Genomic DNA, 18148 nt, shown 5'->3' with positions numbered 1-18148 from the left:
GGAAAATGGTTTAACCGCCCTCTTAGCCATGCTACCTAGTCTTAGCATTCATGGCAGGCTCTGCTGTAAGTGTACCAGAAAGCAAGGGAGAATGTGTGAGTGGTGTATACACACGAATGATTGACAGCAGGAAGATCCTCCTGAGTGATTGGTTGTTTCTGACAAAGCTGTGCATTTCTACAAATGGCAATAGAACAGGAAGAAAGCAGAGAAGCTGGATTTTTTTCAGATTGTCTGTCACGTACCTTACAGTCACAACAAAGTGACAGTTTTAACAAATGTGTAAAAAATAAAATTATTTTTTATATGACAGACCGTCTACATGTGAAAAATGGCAACACACACGGGCATGAACAAGGTTCAAATTGTTCTGGAACAAGATTTAGATTGTTCATAAAAGAGCACACACATACACACCCACACTCATTCTCTCAGTTTGGGTTTCACTATTTATTTTCATGAAGACAACCTGTCCTCTAACCTTCATTTCTCCCTGGGGGAAAAAAAAAAAAGGTTTTTAGGCTTTCTCCATTCTTTCAGGTCATAATTTTAAGATTTGAAACCACTTTGCTAACAAGGAATGCTGCAAAAAACAAAAAAATATTACCCCTATGTTCAACAGAAGATTTATGAGCACAATGTATAATCATTACTACAGTGTTTGAAGTTAACAAAAAACAAAACAAAACAAAAAAACAGAAGAGGTTAAGCTTGTACATTTAGCTTGTAGAAGAGCAAAAAGGGGGTAAAGGGAGAGGACTCTGCAAGGTACTTAAGTTACAGCAAACTTGTCCATGGGTTTATTTATTACTCAGGTAAACCCGCCTTGAACAGCTCCAGTCTGACACATGGGACACCTTTGACCTTTTGAGAGGAGCGAGGTTAAATCCCCTCCAAGTCAAACTGAGATACATCAGCAGATTCGTCGACTGCTGCTGATGAAATAAAGTAATTCTATTCTCAAATAGCACTAAAAAGTATAATTAGATCACTTTAGAAAGACAACAAAGACTGTGGCTGAGTGATGCATAATGTAAAGGGGTCGGCGGCGGCGGCGGCGGGTCGGAGCCCACAGACACTCACCCAGGCCTCACTTTGCAGTACATGTGCAAAACCATACGGATTACTTAGTAAATTTGACAATAGTGAGCAGAAAGGAGGGCGGGGCGTGGGGGGGGGGGGAGGCAAAGGGACACATGTAACATTTAAGCACAGTATTACTCAAAATGAAAATTTCACTGTATTCACAGCCTAAGGAAACTAAAATTACCCTAAAAATAACTGTGCTAGGTACATGCAAGGGTTATGATTCACAATCCTACGAGACGTGGCCGTCGATTTGTTCTCCCGTGGCGGTGCTCAAAAGCTGTGGCAGCAGCGCTCCGAAGCGGTGATCTACGCTGCGAAATGAAGAAAAGGTGAGGCGGTTACAGGAGGATCTGGTTGGTTCACGGGTTTCACAGCATCAAAGCTCACGTCTGGTGTTCAGGTGGAAGGATGGAATAAGACGGTCGTCGTCGTCATTCACCTTTACAGAAAAGCGGTGGGACTAAAAGCAGAAAAGTAAAAAAAAAAAAAATTAAAATAAAGAGGTAAATTAAAAAAAAAAAAAGAAAAAACAAAGGAACACACTGGAGGCAAAAAGAAAAGCCCATAAGCATCTTGATTCGATGCACTGCTGCTGCTCCTCCACGCTTCCCAGAAACAATGTCCAGTGTCAATTAATACTAAATAATAATTCTGAACAAAAAAAATATTAATCTTTGTGATGATTCTTTTTTTTTTCCATTTTCCAAAGTTCTTTGAGGATCGGCCTCGTCCAGAAGGCAGAAATTCTTTTTCCTGCGACCTTTACTGTGTTGTTGCGTTTCTCTTCAAGATGTCGTCGTTTTTTTGTGTCTTTTTCCCGCCTCCACATGCGCTCTCATCCAGACACGCGCACTTTCCCAGTCACGCCCCGCAGCCACGCGCACACACAAACCACTCATCCGTCCATTCTCTCGCTCGCACACGCGATACGTTCAGTCGGACTCCTGGCCCCACCCATTCGAGGAGAGGCGGGTGAGGGGAAGCGGAGTGGGAGGGGCTTGAAGATGGTCGCCCAATCAGAGGGCGTTCTCGTTAGAGGAGATGAACCTGGCTCCTCTGCGCTGAGTCCAGACATTCATACACAATGAGTCCATTCACACTCTGCCTGATAAACGTGGCCAGTTGGTTGGGGTGGGGCTAGGTGGCGCCCTCTCGTGGCAAATGGGGGGAATTGCAGAATTGTGATGATTTAGGTTTCATCTTTGTTCATAATTATATTCATTTCTGCTTTTTTCTCGAGATATTTCAAGATGTCTTGATTTCCTATTTGTTAATGTCCACGGCTCCCATCCACATCCAAGGTTTTTTTCTTTTCTTTCCGTCGTTTTGAAGTTTTCCCAGAAGTCGACGGCGGCTCCAATAAACACAGAAGTTACGTCAGCGTGTCTTCTCAACGCAGTCGATGTAGATGTTTAGCTTCTTTTAGATTTTTTTTTTTTCTTCTTTTTTATTTTTTGCAACATGTAGCCACTCATTCTCACTCGCATCCACTCGCCATCTCAAACTTCATTTGGGCTGGTTTCCCCCTGGATTGCCAAATGAAATCGACATATTTTTCTCTCTCAGATAAGATGCAGCCATGGATCCCACGAGCCAAGCACAATGGATCGAATTTCTCACACTCGCTCTCTCTCGCTCTTTCTCTCCTAATTGGTTTATGTTGAACAGGGTGCTGCATCGCGAACAAAACTCCAGAATGACCCCCCGGGGTGACGTCTAGAACTGGAACCCCTTGGCTGGCACGTTGGCTGCGTTGAAGCCGAAGGTCCCGCCTTGGATGGCGTCTGGGACCAGGCTGGTGTCTTCGTCAATCTGAACAAGCAACAGAGAAACGGAGCGTCAGCGGCGAAAAAAAATCCAAAATGAAACAAACAAAAAAAACAACGCTTGTGTCACTTACATCATCGGATGAGAAGTACTGATCTATTATTTCATACGCCAGTTTGTAGATATCTTCGTTTTCATGATTTTGCAGGAGCTCAATTTTTTCTAGGCCTGCGGAACATAAAGGTCAAAGGTGATCCCGCGTTTAAAATGAAAACAAAAGCCATACAGAGACGACGGCGGCGGCGGCTGAACGTACCTCCACACTCCTCAATGAGATTGGCGATAGTTTCCGCCTCGTCGTCGGCCATTTTCAGGATGTTACTGAGGCCGTCGAGAACGACCTGCACGACCTGAGCGTCCTTGACTGTGAGCAGGTTGCAGAACGGAGGGATCACCTGCATCTCTATGAGGTGGGCCACCTGTGGGACGACACATTTCAGACGTGGAATAAGTCTTTGTAAGTGAAGAACTCATTTATATGCACTTTCAACGTGTATTATGGGCAACTACAATATTTATTGACTTTTTCAAACACACAGGTGCATCTAAAAATGTTTAGTTACCACAATTGGGTGTATACGTTTTCCTTCCACTCAACTTTGCATTAATATGTACAAAATTCGTATTCTGGACTAGCTTTTTCAGCATTGACCCAAGCGTGTCAGTCAGTCCTCCATGTGGTTGTGTAGGCCACATGTGTCACATCCAGACCTCCATAAATATTTTAGTTGCTATCCAGATACTAGAAGAGTATATGGGCCATACTAAGAAAAAATAAATAAAATTACAAAAATAAAGTCAGATTATTACAAAAATAAAGGCGAGAATAAAGTTGTAGTAATAAGAGAACAAAGTTATAAAATTACAAGTCACAATATTATGAAAATAAAGTCAATCATATGACTTCATTCTCAGAATTGCTTTTTTTTTTCTTTTATGCAGATAAAGCTATAATATTGTAAGTTTGTTAATAGGTAGTTTCATTCTGCCACAACTGGCCCTTTAAAGACATTCATGATCTTAAAATGAGTGACAACCCCTGATATAGGCCATAATTTAGGATTTCTTTATTAAAATTATTCTTATTGGTACAAGGCATTCAAATTTTCTGAGAAAAACTGTAAGCTATAATCAAAGTTAATTGATAAAACTGCTTAAATTACAGAATGAATGTAGCTGAGCTGTTTTTTTGTTGTTTTTTTTTTACACAGAGACACACCAGGGGTGTCAAACCAGCTTTGCGTCAATGACAGCCTGTAGGTGTTATGTAAAAAAAATAAATAAAAACGGGGACAAGAATTAACATGAGCAACAATATTTTACCTGATCTTTTCTCCCACTTATCGTCAGGTTACTGATGGCCCAGGCTGCTTCTTTCTGGGTCCCAAAGTCACCCTGAAATGAATAGATTCAATATAAGCATCATATTTTATTCTTTATTTTAAATCGTCTTCAGAACAACAAAGCAAACAATCCGCACCTTGTCGAGCAGGTGGATGATCATGGGAACCAGCTTTGCATCAATGACAGCCTGCACCTGCTGCTGGTTGCCTGCTGTGATGTTGGACAGGAACCACACTGCCTCCTACAGGACAGGGAGTTCAAATACAAGAATAAATCCTGATAGACTGATCACATGCTACTTATAAAGTTAAACTGTTTGAAGGCTTGCAGAAAAAATAAAAACTTTTAAAAAAGTGTTTATGAGTTGGATCAGAACCCAGAGGTCAACCCGGATAAGTTGACCTCTGGTTGAGACAAGCGTGCTTGTGGGTGGGGAGGGGGTGATTTGAGGCTCTAATCATTGTCCAGTCACAAACGAGGCCTCGGTTTTTTTAATGACTGGTCTCAGATGCACTCCGGTATCAGCAGAGATTTTTCAGCACCCTTTACTCCTCCGACCCGTGAGACACACATTCACTCTGACACACACACACACAGCTAAACCTGATCTGTCACTGACTACAGTGGCCGGTCTTCTTCACAGTCTTCATCCTCACGAATCGTCCTGCTGGCGAGTCTACTGGCTATCCAATACTACTCCATAACCTCTCACACATGACAATCACACCTGCACAAAGTCTCAGATTTCATCACTTCCATACCAAAGGTGGAGTTTTCCTAAAGATTGTCGGTGTGTGTGTGTGGCGTGAAAATGAGACAGGTTTTTACCTTGTTGATCTTTTCTTTGGGGTGAGTGAGGAGCGATGGGAAGTGGCTGAGGGCGTCGCAGTTGAGGACCACCTGCGTCTGCTCGTCTGTCCCGGTCACTATGTTACCGACGGCCCTCAGCGCAGCGGTCTGGATGTGGAGAGGAACCGGAAAACACAAACTTACAGGATGAGGAGGTGTGGAAGTAGTCGCAGTGAGAAGAGAAGTAAAGTTGCTACAAAGTTTTTTAAGAAGCAGAAATTACTGTTCAGACCTGACTATCGTTGGAAGAACTAAATTATGATATACACTGCTTACAAAAGTTAGGTAACATTTTAGAATGAATCTCAAATGACCTTTACAGGTGAACTTAATGTGACCTTCTCTAAACTCCCGAATGCCTACATCCAACTGCTCAGTGCTTTTTGCCCAACTTGCAGTCCAACAAGGAGATTAAAGGCAAAACTCACAACAGGTGTTTGAACCATGAGTTGACCAATAAACTTCCTTGCTTAACCAGAATTAGTGTTCAAATAGTCCTCCTCATCATGCTGTTCACATTTTGACGTCATGAGATCAACAGAAAGTGGCCATTACTGGGTTTAGAGTGTCATCTGCAGGTTGCTGAGAGACTGGAAGAGTCACGGAAAGGCTTGGAGGTGAACGTCTTTTGACCACATCCTACACTGATGACAACTTCATTGTCAATCAATGTTCCAGGCAGCAGCAGGGGGCGCTGTCTGGCAGCTGTGTGCCCAGGATTGGTACATGTTATACTCTAAATCGTCTTGGTTCTTCTTCATACCTGAACTTTAACTTCATGATGACTGAGCAGCGGTACCAGGTGAGGAACGATGCCAGAGTCGATGACCATTTGGATCTGCTCGTTCCCAGCATCCGTCAGGTAAGACAGAGCCCAGACAGTATCCACCAAGATCTGGAAAAAACAAAAAATAGATGATTTTTCTCTGCTGCTCTTCTGATCTGTAATGGTTTAGAAAAAAAAGAAGAATACTAATTTGTTACTTACACTGACGTCAGTGTGGTGGATCAGCACACAGAGAGCAGGCAGGATCTGAGAATAAATAAAGCTTTGATTATAACTTCACCAGGTGCATAAAAAGAAAAATCTGAATCACAACTCAATCTTTTCACATGAAGCTGTGGTGTCTCTTAAAGGACTGAGACCTGCAGATTTACCAATTAGGAGCTCTTGCAACATAAATGAACATATTCACCATTTGCAGGATCTCCGAGATAAAACGGATATTTCCAAAAATATTTCCACAAAAAAAATAATGTCTTCCCAATAACAAGCAACAAAATAATTGTGCCTATATACACACTAAGGTTGGGTGATAACAGTTATATCAATTTATCGAATTTTCCATTTTTGAAGATTTAATTGTTGGAAAAACTGGATTTTTACTCATTCATAAATTCCTTGGGTCTCCATAGTTCAGAGTGATGTTAGTTCACCCAGTGGACAAAAAACTACCATTTTGTTTGCAAGCATGTTTTATAGTTTTTCAACTTTAAATTCAAGTTAACTCAAAAAAAGAACGATTGAATAAAAACCAATTTTTAAGATATTTTTTGTCATTTATATATTTTTTAAGGAAAAAAGTGAGGGAAAAAATGGATTAAAATCAGAAATCAAATTTGGTGTATATATATAAAAAAAAAAAGCTCAGATTTTATTTATAGTGACATGACTCGGCCCTAATCAATATTTTATCTCCACACACACACCTCTTGGATCGTCTCCATTGGAGGTGGGGGGTCCTTGTGGCGGCACAGGTTGACCATGACCCAGGTGACGTTGCGGAGGAAGGTGATAGGGATGGAGGGGCTGATGAAGGACAGCAGGGGCTTGACCACTCCCAAGCTAATCACATAGTCTCTGCACTGTGGGCCGTCACCTGAATACATGTACAGGAACCACAATGAGTTTTCAAACGGCTTTAAAAGAAAACATGCAGGCAGGTCGCTTTGGTTTGCACGAGCACAACGATACGGCCTGGAAACGCTGCACCTTCTGACATCCTTTGTCGAATATAAAATGAGTGTTTTCTCATCATAATCTTCATAATCTTTGTGAACAGAGAGCAAGATGAAGTCAGCGGTTACTCACCGATGATGTTTCCCAGGGCCCAGACGGCCTGTTCACACACATTCTGATGAGGAGAGTGGAGCAGCCTCAAGAACAGCGGCACAGCATCTTCACAAAACAGATTGTGATGAAGACAGAAGTCTGAGTACACGAGCCTTTACAAAGACATGCCAAAACAAAAAGTATATTCTAGCTTAATCCAGAACACCTAGTAAAAATCTGGAATAGCACTTTAGAAGATGTAAGTTTTGTTAATAGATTTATAGTTCTGCAGAGGAGAACCAAACGGTTAATAAACGGACGTCTACTTCAGGTTGGGTTCAATATCTTTTGAAAGTTCTGCTTAAAACAGCCGTTATTTTATCATTCACACCTCGGAGGTACTTGTACCTTCTGGCAAGTTAAACACTTCAAACGGGCAGCATGAAACAAAGTATATCTCAACCCTCTTTAGACATGCAATCATTATCTAACGAGCCACCTGCAGTGTTTCAACATCAGATTTCCCCATTGGATTCACTCGGAACCGCAGGCCAATCCAGCACTAATAACCCCACCAGTATCATTAACATAGTGTTACCTGCAGAGCTGTGACATCTTATGAAAAAGCTAAACTCTTCAGATAAAAATTTATGAGGTTCTTTTTAAAAATTAATCCATGCAGCAGGTTTCTGTATCCAAAGAGAAACTCAAAGCCCATGCATTAGGTCAGGAATCAAATCTATGAGCCATAATTTGAAAATCACTACATATTTTTCAGGGTTTCTCCAAGTTTTAGGAAGTCAATAGAAGATATTAAGACCCTTTAAAGCTCACACAGTTTCTTAATTCAGAAAATAAATAACTTTGCAGATTATACTGAAATCACTTAAATTAAGCCAGGTCCATATGATTTTGATAGCGATGTTTTTAACTCATCTTTCATGTGACGCCATATTTACAGTTGGGGTTGCTTAATTTTAACTTCTAACTATATAAAGTAAACTTCACAGCAAATAGATACAGTGGGGTTTGGTTTAGGAGTAAATATTAAGTCTCCATTTTATCATGACCAAGAAGCTCATAGTGGATGATATTTTTGAAGATTTGATGTTTGAATTATAATGTTTTGACCTCAATTCTCTAAACCTGAATTAAACCATTTTCAGGAGTAAAAACCTATTTGCATCCATATTTAAGAAGCAACTGAATTTGTTTAAAAATCAGTGTGGAAAAAAAATGGACATATCAAAAAAAGAAAAGGTAAATATTTAAAAATAATATAATAAACTGAAGATTATAAGATCGTGCAGAAAATCAGTTTTTTTTTGTTGCAGTTTCTAGAAATGAAACAAATCATGGAAACAACCTTTAGTCAAAGGTTGGTCACTTTTGGTTGGAAACCTAATTTCCAAACAGTAACAGCCCCAAACATCTCTCAACTACTTTAGATATGGTTGGGATATCACTTTTGTTGCGTAATTAGCAGAGTTTTAAAAAGAAGAAATCTGTCATACTGTTTCTACATATATTAGTATAAATACTGTGATATTCCTTCTTCCCTGGGAGAATTAAAAACGGACAAACTTTCTCTGGGTCGTTCCTATTGTTGAACTAGCAGCTCATCCAAACAAATCAAACAATGTGGGAATAAAAGGATTTGATTTTTGTAGCAGAGTTGAACTTACTGGACTGAACCACAGCTTGGGTTTGCTCTGAGGTACCCGACGCGATGTTGGTTAGAGCCCAGGCGGCTTCAAACTGCAGAGACGGGCTGCAGGGGAACAAGATGGACCGACTGATGAGGTGGGACTAGGCAGCAGAGTTCGACAATATCAGCAGGATGATTAGTCGTTCACTTTCTTTGGAAAAACTAGAACACGTTTACATAACAGCGGAACTATTCAGATGAGTCAGACGAAATCCAAGCAGCTCATCTGCATAACACTGAACAGGATCAAGGAATGAGGCTAACTTTGACTATAATTATCACAAACTTAGAGGGAAGGAAAATAAAGCATGAGTCATTACTGCAGGCAGATGCGCAGACAGAAAAGCAGCTAGCTTACTTGTCATCTCTGTCCAGGCAGTGCACCAGGATGGGAAGGATCCCAGACTTAATCAGGTCATCTATGGGAGGATTACGGTCACTGGACAACAGCTTCCTGTGAAATTACAAACAGGGTTTATGCAGGTTTCACTAATTAACATTCAAGACATTTTAAGATCATTATGGAAAATAAGACCCGTATCACAACATAAATCTACAAAAGAAAATGGAAAACGCGTAAATAATTTGGGTTGGTAAGAAAAGTGAGCCAATGGTGAAGATGATCATCATCCAGCAGATTAACATTTATCCAAAATGGGTGTAAAAAAGCCAGCTAGCTCTGCCCTTGCTTTCCTTTAGCTAACAAAGGTTTATTAGCAGATAGCTTGTTATTGATAGTAGCAACTGTCTTAAGTTGAGACAGCACGCAAGTCAAATTTTTTTTTTAAATGCAAATAAAATTACAGCTTTAAAGCGGCTTAAATGCATAAATTTAAACCGCTTTAAAACTTTTTAAGAAAGCACAGACATCCTGCATAAAGCAAACATCACAACAGAGAAACAGCTACCAAAATCTTCAGGATTGATCGCTTTTCCAGGAAAACTTGGGTTTAGCAAATGTTTTGTCCTGCTTTAACACAAGACACTCTGATACGGTGACTGGTTCTGCTAGCAGATTAGCTCACTTTATAACATGGGAAAATGTCTTGTATTTGTGAAATAATCTGCCAGTGGAAGTAATACATTTTAAAAATCAATATTAAGGAATTATTTATTGAAAACAAGCTTCTATTTTTGCTAAAAAAAAAGTTACCTGTAAGTTAGTTTTGTCTCATGTCAATTGTACTAAGATATTTGTAGTAGAAACAAGACTAAAACTACTTAGTAAGATTTTGTGTTTTTGCAGTGTGGTCCAAGTTAACAGCATTTTTGAAACACATCTGTTCTATTAGACAATGTTTATGAGCTCCGTTTTTAGAACTCAATATAACAAAACCAAATCATCAAGAGCATAGCTTTAATATAAATAATTAAAAGCATTATAGAAAAGAAATAAAAATTCTGAAATGTAAAGGAGATTGATCCGATTATAAATTTTGGCAGCTTTCCGCTCCCCTTCTAAAGGGCGACATGAGTGAAATGCATGGCCTTTTCCAGTATCCATTAAATAGACGAGTCTGACTGCTGGTTGGGAAAAACTGTCAGGCTCTGAGACTGCAACACTGAAACACTACTTTACAAGAGCCAATCAGCCATAACCAAAAGGCTTGCTGAAAATAAAAGCGATGGCGTCCAAGTGCAGAATCGGCAGCTTATAAATACACCTGCATGGCAGCAACCCTCAGCAGGATGATCAGTGAAGTTAACTCACTGCAAAGTCCTGCTTGTTTTTATCTCTAATGTGCAACATGTGACATTTTAGACCAAACATCAACTGAACAGAAACATAAATCCTGAAATATCTTAATTTAGTTTTCAGACTACTTTGGTAAAAATATATTACTGTGTAATCGTACAAGAATAATTTAATGATATGCTAATAGTAGAAATGTAAACAGACATGAGCTGCGTTTCCTTACCTGGCAGCCTGAACAGCACTCAGCTGGATGCCCTGGTTATCGCTGGTGGCATTCTGCAAGTCAACATAGCAACTATATGAGCAGTACTGCATTTAAAAGAAATAAATACATCGATTTAAAAGACACTATCATTTTCCTACTTGCATTGATTTGAAGAGTTTTAAAATATTCTAACGTTGCTGTATGTTTAAAAATGTCTGAGTGAATAACCCAGAAATGAATTTAAAATATTCAAATCAACTTACTTGTACTATTGTTTCAAGAGAGGTGTTTTGCTGCAAAAGAAGATTACAGAGATTAGCTTCAGAAGAGATGCAAAATAAAACGTGTTAAACATTAAACACCAGAATGAGAGTGAAGCTTGAAAGGTCATCATGGTGCGTTTACTGACAAATAGTGAACAAAGAAGGCCTCTTGATGTTTTGCATATTACAAGCTAATGAGGAGCATAGACAGCCGATGATGTAGCAGGCGGTGCTTTAGAGCGGTCTATAAGATGGATGCATAACAAACACATCACTGACATTTTGCCTAAATGGATGTTTTCTACACCAAACTTCACCGAATGGAGGGCACCTTAATCGTCCTTTTTACAGAGTTTCTACAGGTTTTACCAAGTCAATTTTAAGACTTTTTAATGCCTTTTTAAGACTTATGAATTGAATTTAAGACCTATATCTCCACAGAAATGTACAAACTTCCTCCAGCCAACTAGTGATGAATTTGCACTTACTCGTAATAAACCCACAGCTAGCTAGGCTATATTAGCAGCTAGTTAGCGGTAGCTTCAACCGTCTTGAGTCACAGCACGAAATTAAGACGTCTTAGTGCGATTCAAACGTTTGCCTGATGGAAAAGTCCAGCGAGGAAAAAACCTATACGAGATTAAATAGTTCTGTCAATAAAAAAATTTAAGAATCGTGATTAATGTATTTAAGGTCAACTTTTTAAAAATGAATTTCAGACATTTTAAAGGCCTTAATTTTAGATGCATGAACTTAATACTTTTTAAGGCTGCAGGGATAATTGGCCTTTATCACCCACTGACCTCGACTTCTCTCTTTTAGATCAGATTGCTGCCATCTAACAGAGTTCTAGGATCCTTTTACACCACCATTTTACACAAACCTGTTTCTATTTCTACTCCACCTGCTTCCTTTTATAACCATATAACAAAAATACTGCTGAAAATCAGTTAATTTCTGCTGGTAGTTAAGTATTCCTGAGGAATTATTATGATGACTATAAAATGATCAAATGTCACCAGTGATTTCATCTAGAAATGACATTTTCTAAGGATTCAAACTAGAACCTTGTTCACTTATTGGGGTTATGTTTACCATTTGGGCACTAAACTCTTATTACGTTTGAACTCCTTAAATCAGACTATGTGCAGAAGATAGATATAATATTTTGTACTACTGGTTGTTAGCGTGCAAATGAAACGTCCTCAAGTCAGGTGTAAATTGGTCATTTGAAACCATTACTTCAAACAGACACTGCGCTAAGAGATTCAGGTAAACCCGCCAACCTTTTTAAGACCATTAACATTGAAATTTAAGACCTGTGTCTTAAATTTATAGTAGTAGTGACAAGCCTTTTATCACAGAATGAACACTGCATCGTACGAGCTGACAACAGAAGTGAGCCAATGGAGAAGATGAACATTATCCAGCCAAAAGGCGCTAAATTTACACTTTACCTGTGATAAATTTACACTTCACAAAAGCTAACTAGCGGCTTGTTAGCTGAAGCCGCAACCACCTTGAGTCACAGAACGAAATGATTATGTTTGCAGGTGACTCAAGTGTTTGCCTGGCAGAAAAGTTCCATGAAACAAAAAAACCCTATAAGGTTAAATAGTAATGCCATGACAAAATGTAAGACCTTGATTGGCGTATTTAAGGAAAACTTATATATATTTTTTTATCAATTTAAGACATTTTAAGGTCTCTATTTTCGATGCATGAATTCAAGACTTTTTAAGGATGTGCAGACCCCTTCCATAATTTAGATCTCAATCATCATTATCAGATATTGTCATTCCTTAGATATAAAACAGTTGAGTAAAAAAAAGAAACGAAAAACCTGCTTAAGTAATTCATAATTCAGAAAGCCCTTATCAAAAAGCACAAATTAGGGGTGAAATTGCACTTTTTGTTGAAAAAAAAAAGAAGATCTGTGAATAAAAACAAATGTGTCAGAAAAAATAACCCAGGCATTACTGTAGACAACTTTCAATATTCCCACAGCAGGGACAAGGCCCCTCTAAAGCCTTTCACCGAGTTTGACCAGTAGGCTTTTGCTGATATACTGGCAAAAGCAGCCTTCAGCACCGTAAAGTAGTTACGGTGCTGAAGTGGACAGTTGAGTGGACATTTTAATCCCACAATGCCACCAAACCCAGACCTTTACTGAAGGTGGGAGTCCAGATCGATTCCCCCCTCCCCGGTGACATTTTTAGTGTGTAAAACAGACAGCTCTGATGTTCGCCCCGACTGCATGTTCTGAAAGACGGCCACGGAGGGTTTTATGATGCAAGAGCAAAATTAGGGCTGCGCAATATTTTTAAAAAACTGTAAGATATTAGACATAATTGGCAAAAACTGTTAAAATTATCTCCATTTTCCTCTCTCTTCTCTTCTCTACCCTACTACTAAGCTCAGTCACTTCAATCTGTACCGATTGTGCAACTAAATCCCCTTCATCTGGCCAAATATACCATTGGCATGCAATAGTAATGCATGTGACTTAAAATATTAAAATAATTCAGTGATTCCTTTTGCTGCTGCAAAAATGATAGAAATTTGCTACATTGCACAACTCTAGTACAAATGAATACTATTTGGTGAAAATAATCCCTAAAAACAGTGTACAGTAAATAGTTCAAGTTCTGATGGTAAACTTAACACCCAAAATAGAAAAACTGATTATTAATACCTATGACTTCAATCTGTTTTTCTAAACCTTTAACAAAGCCCACAAAGGAATAATTTAAGCATGAAACAGGAAGGACGAGGTTAGCTGCACTCTACACTTTGATTATGTCGGTAAATCTCATGAGATTATTTCTGAACAGTGATGTATTCTCAAAGTATCAAAGAAGCCTCAGATGGGCAGCACAAATTCAAATATTAAAGATAAAAAATGTTGACTAGATTTTTAGACAACGACCAGACTGAAAACAGAGAAAGAAAAAAAAAAAAAAGAAAAAACTTACCGATCTGAAATCTCCATCAACATCGGAGTCCTCGCACACGTCTTCGTGGGGAACGTTCCTCCTCTTCAGGAGGTGCTCATCTCTTTTGTGCTGTGGTGAAAGGAACAAAGTACTTAATAAAAACACTGGAATATTTATAAGGTCTCAGATTAGACACCGAAAACTGTCTAACTGGGTAGTTTTAGTTGATGATACAATATGACCAAGAGATTACCTTTCTGAGCTCCACCACTACCTCGGTCCTCTGTCGTCTCATGGTCTGTAGAAAACATATGAACGTTAGAATACAAGAATATAGCAACCATAAAAAGTAAAAATGATACAAAATCACTGATCGTACAGCAAAGTTAAACTCTATAGCTGGACACTGCATACGATAGCCATAATGTGCAGTCTGACCGATTGCAACTTGGCTTCAGTTAGTAGCTATTTTACTAGAATTATATTTGGGTTAGTCTGGTATGTTTTACCAATACATACCAGAAATACCTTCATTATGTAGTGAATATTGTGTTGCTTTGGGAAAAACACTTGATGAAAACAGACATCCGAGGCTCACTGATAACATTGGCCAATTGCAGTTTGCAGAAGTGGCCTCTTGTACCGTTTGCTTCGGTAGGAGTCTCTGCCTGAAGACAATTTTACTTTGATTCTCTGCTGGTCCTGCAGACTCTGGGAGCTTGATCTCCATATAAAAACAGAAATGTAGTTTCATCTAAAAGCTAACGTCCAACTTTATATGGGCCAGACTAATGCTAGATTAGTATTTTTAAGCAAAAAACTTAAACATACCATAAAATAAAATATGAAAACCAGGAGATGGGATATTTTCACTTAGTAAGAAATATTTTCATCTGCAGTAACAGATGAAATTCTATTATTTAGACACGACTCCACTGCAAAGACTGAAAGAGTCAAAAACACATATTGACAACAGCTGTCAATTAATATTTACTCAGTGCAAACATAAATAAAGAATCATGAGGTTTTTAATAGTTTTATGTATCTATGGTTTAAAGTTGTCTTCATGTGAAGCAAGAGAAACCAAAAAGGTGACAGGAACTTTCCTCAACTGCATGGAGCGAACTACAGGTACACCTCAAGAAATTTGAATATTGTGAAAATTTTAAATCTGTCGTCACTCTTTTCAGAAAATAAAACTCAAAAATTAGAAACAGAAATGTTAAGCTTCTGAAAAGTATATACTCTTCAATGCATTCATTATTTTAATGGGGCTCCGCTTGCATGAATTTACTGCATCGGTGCGGCATGGGATGGAGGCGATCAGCTTGTGGTTCTGCTGAGGTGTGATGGCAGCCCAGAGAAATGCAAACTTTATTTTCATCTAAAAACAAAACTTTGGACCCCTGAGCAACAGTCCAGTTCTTTTTCTCCTCAGCTCGGGAGAAATGCTCCTGACGTTTGTCTTTGGTTCAGTATTGGCATGGCATGAGGAATATGACATTTGTAGCCCACGTGGGATTTGTCTCTTTAAGGTTTTGTAGATGTTGCCTCTTAGTGAATCTTCCCAAATTATGGAGTAGATTTGGATTAGAAATCATCCAAGCTGTAGTTATCCTTGTTACTGATGCACCTTTTCCTTCCACAATTTTTCCTTTCACTCAACTCTCTAAGAAATTAATATGCTTTACTTTTGACAGTAATTTTTTGACAGTCAACTTTAAATTTTCATTGTCTGCAAGGCATAACCACTAAAATCATAAGAAATAAAGGCTTAACAAATTTCACTTTATATGTAGTGAATCAATATAATAACCAAGTCTCGTAAGCAGTGGGCTGCAGGCTGGCTACTCAAGCAAATACCTGGACTAATTCACAATCTAGCATCAGTTTGGTATATTGGTGTGGCTGTGATTAATAACTTTTGAGTGTTTATTAAAAATTGTGCTTATTTTTGTTTAATTCTATGCATCAATGCCAAAATACATAAACAACATTACAGTAAGTGTAATCATTTGTATGTTTATAGCAAAACAAGAAAAAAGTATTGCTTTTCTGCTTTAACTAAAATCGGTAACATAATGTTGCACATTTTATTACAAAGTTTGGTGGACAAGCATGCTAGTGTGAAGCTGGGATATCCTCCCTGAAGGATATGAAAGTCTATATTTTGAGTGTCATGTTTCTTCAGTCGGTCGTGGCAGACAGACACGCGCTCACACTGAACCGATTCTGTAAGATGTTTCTTCACGTTTAAAGAACCGTTCCTTTCTAGCACTGCCAACAGTTTGCTCAACACAACAGACCATAAACATGCCTCCACTGGAGAATAATTTGCCTCAAAGTCAACGATGGCAATGATTTAATCAACTGAAATGCTGATTAAATCCTTTAATCAGGATGATTTTTCACTAAACTACATTTTAAACCAAAATGGCCTGCACTGTACTTTAGCAAGGCTTGATTAGGGGTGTAGGTATTGAATTTTAATCTGCATACGAGAAGACTGTAATTTCATTATTTGCTGACATAATTTCTGAATATGAATTGGACCTGTTTTAATGCGAGTTGTGTGAATTTCAGAACGATGATAATTGATCTGGTGTTTCACTTGTGGTCAGAATTAAATTTAGTCATGTGTGTCTAAACACAGGGGCACTTATACATTTAAATGAGCAGATACAGTTTTGGTTGGTGACCAGGTGCTTGTTTAGAGATAAAGGGTGTTCAGCATTTACATACCTCAATGTATAGTTGTTACCACGCTAAAATACGACATGACCCCTGAGGCCCGTCTCACTGACAGAAAGCAGTTGTCAGACAGGATGTATGAGTATTACGGAATCATACACACCACCAGTGAGCCGATCGAGACGAATATCGACACCCACCGGCCTCTATGAGACCCTGTGACACACCGAGCTGACTGTAAATCACCTGGCTATGTATTGATCCGACAGCAGCTAGCATGTTTAGCTTTCATCTGTCAATCATTCCAACTGAAAAAAAGTAGATATTTGAGATTTAAGCACACGCAATTTAAACACGTAGTCAAAACGTGATTATTTACACCGACTTTACAGCAACGTAACAGGGTAGCTAAGAAGCTAACTGGTTTCCGCCATTGTTTTTGATTATCGGGACGGGGGATGGGTGGAACTGCAGCTACTACCAAGCTAAGCAGGTTAGCCTGCTGCAGTGCTAAAATGACGTTAATCTACTGTCATGCTAACAAAACTATAAGGAGAATACTTCTTTTCCAGTAGATTAAACATTTAAATTTACTATATATACTTTTAGTTATATGGGTTACATTTGACACCGAGCAAAAAGGAACGGGGAAACGATATGCTTCCGTTGAGCTAGCATGCCCCCAGCGGGCCTAGCTCACCCAGCGGAGGCTTTTCTGACATGTTTAACAAGCAGCGCGGTCTGCTGGGGCAACGAAACCAAAAACCCAAGCGGGGAGACCTCCACGGCGAGGCCAGCCGTCTCCACTGGGTCATAAGTGAAGGCCCCGACTGGGTTCAGGCACCAGAGTTCCCCGATGAGTGGGAATTAGAAACGACGTCACAGCGGAGTAGAGAGGCGAAACGCTGGCCGTGAACGCAGCAGCGTTGGCGGCGGCAGCGCAGACTCCGATCAGCAGCACAACTTTTACCTCCAAATCTCGGCCCTTATTCTTGAAATTCTTCAGCCGCTGGTTGTCCAGTTTCTCGTTGTCAGCCATGTTAGCGCTTCTGGGTAACGTTGGATAGACTTAGGCTCTTGAATTTAGCTGGTGAGCTACCCCCCTTTTCTGGTTCTCTTTTCGTAGCCTTTCGTTAGCTGAGTATTTTCTACTGCTGCTGTCCGCGGTGCATACTGGGAATGCCGGGTGGTGGAGGGCAGCCTGGCTGTGGCGTAGAGGAAGGGTGGGGAAATCCCCCTCACTCTCATTGGTCTCTCCACTCACGTCTGGGTGGTGGGAGCGCCACACCTTACTCACTCAGGCAATGCCCACGCAATCATATCTATTAATATATATATAAAAAAATAACATTTAAACATCCCAATACTTCAGAAAACAATCACGTGCATTCAAATTGGAATAAAATTAAAAAGTAAATTTATTTTAGTAGCTCAAAAGTGAAAGTTATATGGAAGTTGTCCAAATTTGTTGGTCTTCTTATCCAATC

At 39.3% G+C, this 18148-nt stretch overlaps 1 protein-coding gene across 1 annotated transcript; it reads right to left on the bottom strand.

The window, feature by feature from the left end:
- Nucleotides 1–431: 431 nt before the first annotated feature.
- On the bottom strand, nucleotides 432–17865 carry kpna4 (karyopherin alpha 4 (importin alpha 3)). The gene is made up of 17 exons (XM_027999613.1): nucleotides 17632–17865; nucleotides 14224–14268; nucleotides 14010–14099; nucleotides 11035–11064; nucleotides 10790–10842; nucleotides 9229–9324; nucleotides 8848–8933; nucleotides 7202–7288; nucleotides 6820–6989; nucleotides 6098–6142; nucleotides 5873–6004; nucleotides 5089–5217; nucleotides 4397–4501; nucleotides 4240–4311; nucleotides 3173–3335; nucleotides 2990–3084; nucleotides 432–2901 (listed from the first exon to the last, which is right to left on the bottom strand). Exons 1-17 carry the CDS (start codon nucleotides 17698–17700, stop codon nucleotides 2806–2808), a joined length of 1563 nt encoding a protein of 520 aa, XP_027855414.1. The 5' UTR covers nucleotides 17701–17865; the 3' UTR covers nucleotides 432–2805.
- Between the last annotated feature and the right edge of the window lie 283 nt (nucleotides 17866–18148).

The sequence above is a fragment of the Xiphophorus couchianus genome, chromosome 18, assembly GCF_001444195.1.
Source record: "Xiphophorus couchianus chromosome 18, X_couchianus-1.0, whole genome shotgun sequence".
Taxonomy (NCBI): domain Eukaryota; kingdom Metazoa; phylum Chordata; class Actinopteri; order Cyprinodontiformes; family Poeciliidae; genus Xiphophorus; species Xiphophorus couchianus.
This window is presented reverse-complemented; position numbering and strand designations above follow the sequence as displayed.

Coding starts and splice junctions, on each gene's coding strand:
- kpna4 (XM_027999613.1), bottom strand. CDS start 17,700: ATGGCTGACAACGAGAAACTGGACAACCAGCGGCTGAAGAATTTCAAG. Junction 14,100..14,223: donor TAGTGGTGGAGCTCAGAAAG/GTAATCTCTTGG, acceptor CTTTCACCACAG/CACAAAAGAGATGAGCACCT. Junction 3,336..4,239: donor TAAGTGGGAGAAAAGATCAG/GTAAAATATTGT, acceptor GTCGTCCCACAG/GTGGCCCACCTCATAGAGAT.